The sequence below is a fragment of the Aythya fuligula genome, chromosome 5 (assembly GCF_009819795.1).
Source record: "Aythya fuligula isolate bAytFul2 chromosome 5, bAytFul2.pri, whole genome shotgun sequence".
NCBI classification, from domain to species: Eukaryota; Metazoa; Chordata; class Aves; order Anseriformes; family Anatidae; genus Aythya; species Aythya fuligula.
This window is the reverse complement of record NC_045563.1, coordinates 36,969,510-36,980,597: the sequence shown is the minus strand read 5'-3', so window position 1 is coordinate 36,980,597 and position 11,088 is coordinate 36,969,510. Positions and strand designations below refer to the sequence as shown.

Genomic DNA, 11,088 nt, shown 5'->3' with positions numbered 1-11,088 from the left:
TGGAACTAGGTCAGCCCCCTTCTCTGGTGGCTTCCAGCCCCGCGGAGCTCCCAGTCTTATTAATTACCCCATAGGGATGGGCCAGAGACCTCCCTGGTGGTGTGCTGAAACCTCCTGCACACCCTGTGGCAGCATGAAGGTACCAAGGAGGGGCTGGGTGGAGGTCAGGTCTCGCCAGCAGAATGGGCATCCTGGTGGCTTCAAACCCAGGAATCCCACACACCCGCTGTGCACTGCTGCCCATCCCGTGTTGCTGCAGCAAAATGGCATTTTCAGCTAGTGCTGGGCAAGCAACAGGTTCCTCCTGACCTGGATTTAACTTCACTCTCCTCCCTGCCCTTTATTCCTTTTTTTTTTTTTTTTCCCCTCCTTACTTCCTCACATTTCCTCATTTCTGGTTTATATTTATTGCAGTGAACTTCCCCTTTCCACTGTTTGCTAACATAAATATGTATTTTATTACCGCATTTACTGCCCCGAACCCAAGCTCATTTGCAAACTAACGGCACCGAACTCTCTTGGCGTGACTTTTAGACTTTCTAGGAAAATGTCCTAAAACCATTTTAAGTCATGGCTGGAGGGAAAGAAGCCACAGCTCCCCTGGCAGCTGTTGTATCCTGGTACCGGCAGTGAAATTGGGTTTTCACATCCTGAAACCAAGAGAAAGGGTGTTGTACAAAGAGGCAGCAGTCCCAGTGACTCCTGTCTGCTCCCTGCCTGATAAGTCACCCCGGCTCCAAGGAAGAGCCCTTTCCCACCTCCTGCTCATGAGGGGCAGAGCAACCCCCGGGCAGCCCAGCTCACACCAACCACTGCTGCTGCTCCCTGGGGGTTTCACATGAGGGTGAAGGAGCACCAGGAGACACCTACCAGCTTCCCACCAGCTGAACTGGCACCCATGGGATGTCCAGTGGCAGGGGCTGGCCTGCCTCAGTGCGGAAGAGGGGGGTTTCCCCTGGGCACCAGTTTCATGTTAACAGCTGCTCCTGAAGCCATCAGCCTCATTCTCGTGCAGTTTGCTCTTTAAAATGCTTTTTTATTTTCCCAGCTTTACACAGATGAAATCCTCCCTTTCCTGGCAGTGTAGTTGTCATTTAGTATTAGGTTAAGGATTTCATTTGGCTTAAACATGACAAATGTAATCATCTAAGCAACATGCTAACTTTTGAGTTCTGCAAATTTTTCATCTGCCAAAAGTAAGACTAAAGTAGAATTGCCCTTGGGCTGGAAACAACCACTGACTTCAGAAACAACAGCATCAGACTGTAGAAACATCAAAGGTATTTCAGGACCGGCAGCATGAGACCTCAAGATGTGTCACTCAGACTGAAATCCTCCCATGTTTGTGCAGATTTTCAATTTAAGATTACAGCTGAGTGATTAATGAGCCATTACTCCTGCTGTCTACTGCAATTTGTGTGTCTCCAGAAAGGTGATCTACCGTCCCAACCTGCTCATTAGCTGCTGGGAAGTTGGGCCACAGAAAGTCTGTATCTTTTGCATCCGTATCATTAGGGAGATGAAGGAAAAACCGTGCCCTTCCTGGCAAAACATATGGTAGAGGAAAGCTGAAGTGCCCCTGCGCTGGGTGACAAACTGCAATGGTTTTGACTTTAAAAGTATGTGGAAGTAAACAAAAATCTCCATCTAAGGCTTTAACTGCTTCCACTGTTCCTCAGATAGATTACCCTAGCCAGACTGCGATTCAGGAATTCAAAACATTGCTACAGACTTTCCCAGCTTAAAAATAAGTCTTCCACATCATCAGAAACATTCAAAAGCTTTAAAAAAAATAATTAAAAAAATGCTTCTTAATGGAAAGCCTAGGGATATGCCCTGTAGGACACACTAAATCAGTTCTCAGTCCTCTCACTGAATTCAAAGGAAACACAGGACTGCTACTGTTCTCTGTCACTGCAGGCATGGAAGTAAATAGCACGGCAGTCAGCTTGTATGAAAAGCAACCCTTGATAACGTTGAGAGCTTCAAGAGGGCTCACGTACAACTTGGAGCACGTACGTCCTTTCGTTTCAGGCTGGATCACCTTCCATTTCTCCCTCCCCAAAGGTTAGATAGGTGGGAAACAGATGTTCCTCAAGCTTTGGAGAAAATTATATTCAAGGATATGATCCAAGCGAGAAATTCCACATCTGGCCATAATATACAGGAAATGTCACTGAAGCAGAGTACTGCAACTGGGGACAGTTTCATTTTTGCTTTCTAGTCACCCCAGCACTGTAAGTCCCTCTAGGTTCTCACCTAGAAGGGGGAAGAAGGCAGCAGGTTCCTCAGTGAGGTGTGGGAACCTTGGGAAGGGGAAGAGAGAGTGAGATGTGGCTCCTGCTTTAGAGTTCTCTGTTCCTCCTGCAAGGTTGCTTTATTTTCCTTCGTTTTAACTGGCTGCATAAAGATCACCCACAAATGAAGCCCGTAAACTTCCTTCTAAGGCCCAAGGCAAGCACAGACTAAAAACGAAGTGTTTTTCTCTACAAAGCTTTCTGCAGCAAGTCCCAGGTGATACGAAGCTGAACCAGATGGCTGTAGGAAAAAGACCCCATCAGCCGGTCAAAGCCTGGGGAAAGCTCTGGCACTTCTCCGTGTGTGTTTCAGACAAAAGAAGGAAGAAGCCCACTCCTGCATGATGCAGTGGGCTGATGGGTAGGATGCAAGACAGGAGACCCAAGTTCAAGTCCCTGACTCGAACGATGCAGAATGCAAACACCAGTTCCAAATGCTTGTTTGCTGCACCATGTAGGTGTGAGAGCACTGACGACACGGACACCGGGAGCTCTTCTGAGACTCTCACTGCTTTTGACCCGCACAGCCACTGAAGACAACTCTGCAACCCCTAGCACCTGCCAGGACCAGTGGGAGTTTCGTTTTGTTTTGTTCTTTAAAGAACTGCCAATTTCTTAACAGGTGTTTGAAACTGTTCTTGTTTGTATTAATGTAGCGTTAACTGGGATTATTAGCACCCCCTGAAGCAGGAGTACACTGATGTGTTTTATAAATTATGTATACGCTAGAATTGGCTTAATAAAGAATTCCTCAAGAACCCCATATAATAATGAGGTTGTTACACAGCAATTTGGCTGTTACAGCTATCTGCATTGCTCTGGGACTCTGCAGACTCTGCAGCAGCGCACACAGCTCCCAGGGGCAGAAACGTTCTGAGATCAGCGGGTAAAACTGAGAGAAAGCATCACAAGTACAGGGTACCTCTCAGCAGCACTGCCTGTAGGAGATGAGAACTCACTAACATGTAACGTTGTAACTCAATGAAGAAGCAACAACAATTCTGTCTTGCTCTTGTTCACAAACAGCAAAATAAATTAGAAGCCCAAATGAAAGCATCCCTAGACCACAGCAATATCAAGCCACATCAGCTTCTGATGGCCACACGAGACATCTCTCTGTTCATGGGGATGTGACAACGCAGAGGAGCACACCACCACAGAAGCAGACCTAACTCCCCTGACACATTACATGAAAGGTGATTTTCCAGCCTCCAATTGACAGAACATTTAAGGAGGGATTAGGATTAGGTTTCAATTACTTGAGAGCGGTTCTATTACGAAACTTAGAAAAAAAACTCCACTGCAATCTCTAGAGAAAATTAGATTCTGAAATAAGTTGTCCTCCCCAATTACTGCGCCAGCTGAGACAGGCTGGACTTCAACGCAATCACCCAGTACACCTGTGGTTCAAACCCTGTGCTCTTCCTTTCTCAAAGCACCTGCACCGTTTGGCATGAACCCTGCCATGAGACACAGCCACCCCTTGACAGCTCAGGGTGGCCTCCATGGAGCCACTCACCTTGGAGAAGATTCACCAGCATTGGTAAGAGAATCACAAGAGAGCTGGAAAAAAACCAACACGCTAGGGCTGTGGGGTGATTAATCCCCTATCTCTCATATCTCTGAAAAAGCCTCATTCTTGCCTGCTTCAGAGGAAAAGCCAACTTTGTCTCGGTCGCTTTAGTTCAGATGTCGAACAGGTTGGTTTGACATTAATGCTTTAAACAGAGAAAACAGAAATAGGCAAATGTGTAGCTTGTGAGCTTATAGGAATGTGAGAAAGCATTTAAAGATCAATCTTTCTCCCTCCAACATGCTATGAAGAGACATAAAGGGGGGTTATTCTTTCCCACTGATAAGTTTTTTCGGAGATGAACCGTGCAGTCCGACCTAGCAATTTTCCTGTCATAGCAAGCTGCATGAAAAGTCAACAGTAGCTAACTAGCAAGGTAACCCAATATTTACACAACCTTTCTAAGTACACAGCACACATTATTAGAAAAGGTAAAATCTCTTCAGATACCGACGTGTAAGGTTTTCCATTGAAAAGCCCACTCTTTGCCCACAAATGGGGAGTGATGATGCCAGACACAGAGCAACACTCCGACCTACCCAGCCAGCAAACTACCAGCACGTAGCAGCTCAAAGCGTGGTGGAGGGAAGGAGCAGAGGTCTGCGTATGGATCAACGACGGAGCAAACCACCCTCTGGAAGAGCAGCTCTTTTCACTGTTGTCTACCTGTAGCAGACATTATTATTATTTTTTTTCCCCTTTGTCTTTTACAGGTAAGGCAGCTGCCCAGTGCTGAGGACATGATTTATTTGTGTGAGGTGAACCCACGGAGTTGGAAACTACAGGTCTTGTGTGCAGCGAAGTTTCCTGTGAACAAAAGGTTAAGATTGCAACCTACCTTCCTGCTCCTGCTGCACAGAAACCAGAAAAAACAAGCACACGGACAACACCACAGAAACTAGAAATAACAAGCACGCAGACAACATGGGAGGCTACCTTTGGGAAAACACAGCAAATCTTTATGTCCCAGGCTTGGGGAGGAGCATTAACACCAAACTGGAGAGCTTTTGTTCAGCTTATGAAAACAAACAGAAGAACCAGAGAGTGAGACCATGAGGCACTGGAGAAATGGTGAGAAAAATTATCGTATCATACGAGAGTGGAGATGCTTTCACCAGCAATCTGGGCTTTCTTCAGAGGAGGGCAGAAGTGAGTGTAACAGCTGAGAAAATGTTTCTAATATAAATATCTTTTTTTTTTTTTTTTTTTTTTTTGAAAGATTTGACAGGGCAAAATAAAGATTTTAGCTAAAAACCAGCATTTACAACAAGGTGTTTATATAACCAAGTAGGACACTCCTACAGTGATTGGAGTGGTCCAAAACATGACCAGGACAGAACGATTTTTTCAGTAAGGGAGCAATACATCAGCTCATTCTCACTGCCACCTGCACTGGTGTTGGAGAACATCCCTCTCCCTTTCAGCCTCCTTAACGTGCTTCTCCAGTACTGCATCACATGCTTACTCCAAGTTCTCACTTAGCAAAGCTGATCAAGTGTGGGAAAGCAGCATAATGCACACAGCAATTGTAGCACAAAGTTTTTCAGCTCATGACTACCCTTCCTCCCATCCCTTTCCCTTTCCCTCCCAGCATCCCTTCCAAAGTTGTCCTTTACTTTCATCACGTTTTAACAGGGTGTCTTGCTTCTTTCCCCATGTACCAGGTAGCTGTCTGTGTGAGATAATTACTCTGAGACACTCCTTGTACTGCTAGCGTCCTGCCCAATGCAGCAAGTCCCCTACTCCTTAACCTCAGCTAGTCCTTTATCAGTACTGAGCTTGAAAGCCTGTAACAACCACTACGGTCAAAGCAGCACCTTTCCCTTGTCAGCACTGCAGGGCACAAACACAGTCAGGTCCTTTATAGGGGGTTCCTTTTCCCTTTGCTCACTGACTCACTTTCCAGACCTCTCCGAGTGCTGCTGCTAACAGGCACCGCTTACAACACCCATCCTTCCACTGCTTCCTCTTTGGCCCACTGCCTCCCAGAAGCAAGCACACAGGGGAGGGGAAGGCACGGTCAGGATACATGCCAGCCCTCAGAGCCATATTCTGAGTAATAATAATAACACCGAATCTTTGTGCGTTAGGCTTGCATGCTTCAATGCCTGACTTCTGATGCCCTTGGTTAGAGCGAGGCCTGCAGCATAACAGCCGCCTCTTGCCAAACAATCGCATTGCACTGTAATGATGACACCGTGTTACTCAGTTCCTTTCTTTCACAAAACCCACAAAATTGAATGTCACCATGGGAACAGTCTAAAGTTGATTTTGGAAAGAGGCTTATTTCCTATAGCTTTTCTGTTGGCATAAAAATAATGTCACTGAACTGTATCAGAAGCGAGTGCTTTATGAACTATCATCTGTAAAGGTATCAGTAAGCTCTGAAAACATCCTCCCCTAAGGGCTGCATTTCTTTAGTTCCTGAAGTAGAATACAGGGGCCAGAAAGGTTTATTCCCCATTTTCCTCAACAAGAAACACACCCCGAGCTACCACCAGGGTGATCTAATTCAATCATTCTTCAGCCTGTAATGCGTAATAAGTGTCAGAATGGAAAAATTCCTTCTAAGAAGAACAATTAAAACTTAAAGCAGCCATCCTGGTTGGCTGGCTGAACAAACGACACATGTTCACACAAGAATAATTCAGTCAACCGTCTTAATAAGGATTTACTTTAAACAGAACCTTGTATGGGTACACTAGACTCAGTCTCATTAAGGAGTAAGTTGGATTTTTATACAGCATGAACCATTGGCAATCTAAAACAGACCCACTGAAGAATGGAATGGAGAATCAAACGCAACATTTCAGACCCAAGCTCTATGTGCCTTTAATACTTTCTTTTTTTTTCCTTTCCTTTTTTTTTTGAGTGCACACTACGACAGACATTTGCATTTATCATGTTTTTAACTTCTTTTCTAAGGATGAATTCTCTGAATCTGCATCTTCCAGCTCCGCTCTGTGTCTTTTCAGTCCTCCGAGAGACGGAGTGCTCTCACTGCCTGTGGGATGCAAGTCAGCAGGATCCTCTCTTGTGCTCACGTTGTAGCTGTTGGAGTCCATTTCAGACAGGCAGCAGTCTTTGTGCAAGGTCGCACCCACCTGCGCAAGGTTGCCATTGTCAGCGTTTGGGCGCACCTGTAGTCCTTGAATCACAGCCTCCTGCTCTCCGAAACTCTGTCCGTTGTTGAAGCACGAAGGGCGAAGATGCAAGTGGCCGTTGTTGTGGTTAACGCAGGAGGTGTCGAGGCTCCTCTCCTCGCTGTCGTCAGCCTGGTTCCTGGAGCAGTGACCCGACATGCTACAGATGGCAACGCCAGAGAACGGAGGGACCAGTGAGTGGTGGCTTGGTGCTGGCTGACAGTTCTGACTGTTTTTCTGTTCCACCAGGCCGGCGGGCTGAAGGCAAGGCTCTTCGGTGCAACTATTTAGCCCTTTGCAGTTAGCTTTTCCATTGAGCTTCTTAGTCTCAAAGGAATGCTCTATGCCCCCGCTGGTAGTGTCTTCAGATGTGTTTTCTTGACTCTCCACCCGCCGATGATTGTCACATTCATGAGCTTGACCATTACTAGAATTTTCTACCAAACCACACTCCTTTAAAGTTTCTTTGTTGTGGCTTTCAGCAGAAAGAGCTGGGGAACCTTGAGGAACCACTGAGCTCAAGTTCCTGGCATCCTCCTTATTTAGCGCGTGTGCTGTACTGTGCCTTCCACTAGTTCCTGGTTTCCCTTCATCATTCTCCCCATCTCCTCTGGAGGATTCGCCATCTTTATTAGCCGAATACGATATGTATGAATAGTGAAGCCATTTGTAGGCTTTGTAAATCTTTCTCTCCACTGATTCACTGTCTGAACAAGGAGAGGTCCTTTCTTTGAGAACTTCTTTGTTGGCTGAACTCCTTTCCGGTGAAGATGCTGGCGAAGAAGAAAGATCATCTACTTTGATCTGGGGGTAATCGTAGATATCCTCACCTATGTAAGGGGTCACGTTCTCTGTGTTAGTGTTAGTCCTTTCCTCCTTTTGCACCTTCTGTCGGCGCCTCAGCGCGTTGCGTTGCCTCATAGACGTGCGCCGTTCGTTCAGTTCCTCTTCGTCTTCCGTGCTGCTGCTGCTGCTGGAACTGCTGGACTCGTGCTCCTCGGGACTCGGGGATCGTGGCCGTGGGAACAGGTCTGTCTCCAGCTCTGCCTCGCAGGTGTTGTCATCAGAATCGGACTCATTGGAGAGGGCCAGGAGACGTTTATCCTGGTATTTTCGCAGTGCGGAGAGCCTCTGCTGACGGGAAGCCACGTCTTCTCTGGCCGAGGGGGATTCTGCTGATCTTAAGGCCCTTAAGTTGTAGGCAGTTTCATCAGACTCTTCGGCCGCGTGCGGTGGGGAGTGATGCAAAGAGGCCGAGGACTCCGACTCGCTGTAAGCGGAGCGTTCGCTCACTCCCGCGTGGAGCTGCAGGATGGTGCTCTCACTGAGGTCGCTGTCCGAGTCAGAACTCCAGCCCTCGATCTCCCGGCGCACCAGGGAGTCGAAGAAGGCCATCATCCGCGGGTCCTCCTGGACCGACTGGTTGGCGTAATCGTGAGACAAACCACTGCCACTGTTCAACACGAGGCTGATGTACTCTTCATGAGTGTAGAGGCAACGCGAGTCATCCTCAATCCGACCATCTAGATCCCCTGTGCAGTCAGGCTGTTTGTAAGGACTCCAGATCTGTAACAGAAAATAACAAAATAAAATAAAGTACACACAGCTTTGACTTCATAAACTACTAAAGCATTTGCAATAGAACAGTAGAGCACATGCTAATAACAGCTGCAAGTTGCAGATTTTTTTATTCATGTTTACCCCCTACACCCACACTCACAATTATTCCAGAGATTTCTTTCCCCCTTCACAAACGTGTTCTTCCTGCATCTTCTTCACCCATCCAGAAAGCTAAGAGCTCTCACACTGCAGATTATCCGCCGTTTCAATATTTCAGCGTGTAATAATTCTTCCCAAATTGCAGGGCTCTATTTTTATGTAATAGGTGATGCTTACTCACTAACTGTAAGAATAGTTTGTTGCCTACAGTATAGTCTTAGCACTAATGAGGGATGAAGGCACTTGTTTCCCAGGAAACTAGAGTTGCTTGTGCCAGTGATGTAGAGCAACATTTCATCCAGCTGCACAGTCAGTCACACCTGATCAGCAGGCAGGGAGCTGAATGCATGGAGGTGAGAAGCTGTCTTGCACTACTCCCTTTAGAGAACCGTTGAGGAGGAAAGAAAGCATCCAACATCCTCTCAAGATGCAGCAGCAGGTTCGGTTAGAGGAGAAAGGTGAGGGAGAAGAGCTTTACTGAAAGCTATTTTTGAAGTGGGAAGAGGTAGTAATATTGCAAAATGAAATGATTTCACCAATATCAGCAGCCTTGACCGTACTCTCAGTCTATTATCTCCTCAGTTTTCCTACTATGAAGGGGAAAAAAAAAAAAAGTGCCCCAAAGAAGATCCACCTCTATTCTTAAGAAACTGTTAATCCATAGCAAACGTAACAAAAGGATCTCCTTACCTTTCTCAGTTTTACTCAGATTCAGGGACAACACAACTGAAACACATATTTGGACAACTACCACCACCTTCCTCTAGGTCACTGCTAATCTCGTGCACAGCATTTACCGGGCACAGAGCTAGTAGGTACCTTATCCACGAGACTGCCTCAGTGTTCTGATACAATATGTGATTTCAGTCATGCGTTGGTTTAACCACGCTAATAAACTCACAAAATGTGTTTCTATGCCAGCTACCTACTCTAGGTTGGTCTTTTGGGATAGACCTCGGCAAAAACACCCAACTCCTTTCCCAATAAAAATTAGACAAGTTTTGTTCCAAGTAGCCAAAATCACTCACAAATAGAGTGTTTTGCTCCTGTAAATGGGATAATCAGCAGTCATCTCATGGATGCAAAGTTAACACATTCAATCTCATACCACCATGACAAGCACAATAAAAAGCGCCCATAAGAATTCCAGTAGTTCTGTATTTACAGAGGTTTTCACTACTGTACTATCTATGTTTTTCTTCAGATATTAAAGGTATAAGAAAGTAAGTTATCTTGCAGCTACTTGTTCAGTGCAGCCAAATTTAAGATGGAAAGGTAACCTTAATTCTACGGTTCTCCCAGACTTGAGCATTTCAGCAGGTAGATCACACCTTTTTGTGGTCAGGGAGCACACACCTTCCTGTAAATGCTTCATGCTGTGTGCCTGGACAAGCAGGCTGGCATACCCCTTCCTCAAAACAGACAGACCTAGTGGCATTCGACTGATCACCGTGTTTTATGAAACTTTTGTTCTGAACATGTTTTGCCATCCAGTTCAACATCTCATACATGTTTTTACATCTTGAATGCAGAATTGTCCTAAACTTCCAGCTTGCGAAGGGAAGGCCTACTCATCACAGCGGCTTCCTGTTTCTGCCCCCTGCTTGGGATGACAAATTTCCTCTGTTTCTCTTGTCTCTGTTCCAAAGATGGATTCCTGAATCTCCTTCAGGTGCAGTTTTGCCTGGACAATATTTACTTTTAAGAAGAGAACAAGTTTTAAATATTCTTGGACATGTAAGACCATTGCAAGTTAAGTCATGACAAAATCCAGGAGCTTTTTTTTTTTTTTTTTTAAGCAAAAGAATTAAAAAACTCTTAGATTCTGCATGAACCAATATAAGTGGAGGAGCGATTGTCTGCTCTGAAGTCAGTCTGGGAAAGGTCCTTTTTATGATGAAGAGTCATCTAAAAAGGTATAAGAAGTGAGCACTGAGATTCCACATCCTTATATTGCTACACGATCTTTCTGCTCAATAGGCAAGCATCAGAAAAAGTAAATCAGTGTTAAATATCGAAAAGATAACTAAAAAGTCCATAGTGAGGCGTTTTCCCTTCTGAGATGGGTTTGTGTACTCTCACTAGGGAGTACATAAAAAAGGGAAGTCAGGGGGAATTCAGCATTTATCCCCACGAATGCCTGCTGGTACAGTTTGCACAGGATCAGATGCCACTGGAGACTGATGTCCCTACTTTTTATGCATTTTGCAATGAGGGAGTAGAAGGGCCTGCCAGAGTCCCAGAAAGAAATCAAAGACTCTTTCCTCAGCAAAACTGGGAAGTTTTTAAATTGACAGCAATTTGTCCAGTGCTCTCTCTGTGGCATCTGAAATGGGCTTCCTTGCAAATGGCATGC

General features: G+C 45.6%; 1 protein-coding gene across 4 annotated transcripts in view; it reads right to left on the bottom strand.

The window, feature by feature from the left end:
- Positions 1 to 6,530: 6,530 nt before the first annotated feature.
- The window catches only part of DCAF5 (DDB1 and CUL4 associated factor 5), a 68,849-nt gene continuing 64,291 nt past the window's right edge, over positions 6,531 to 11,088 (bottom strand). For all 4 annotated transcript variants that reach the window (XM_032188814.1, XM_032188815.1, XM_032188817.1 and 1 more), the window contains exon 9: positions 6,531 to 8,579. In XM_032188814.1, the coding sequence (XP_032044705.1) occupies positions 6,771 to 8,579 (1,809 nt within the window). In that variant the 3' untranslated portion in view covers positions 6,531 to 6,770. The remainder of the gene's footprint in view (positions 8,580 to 11,088) is intronic.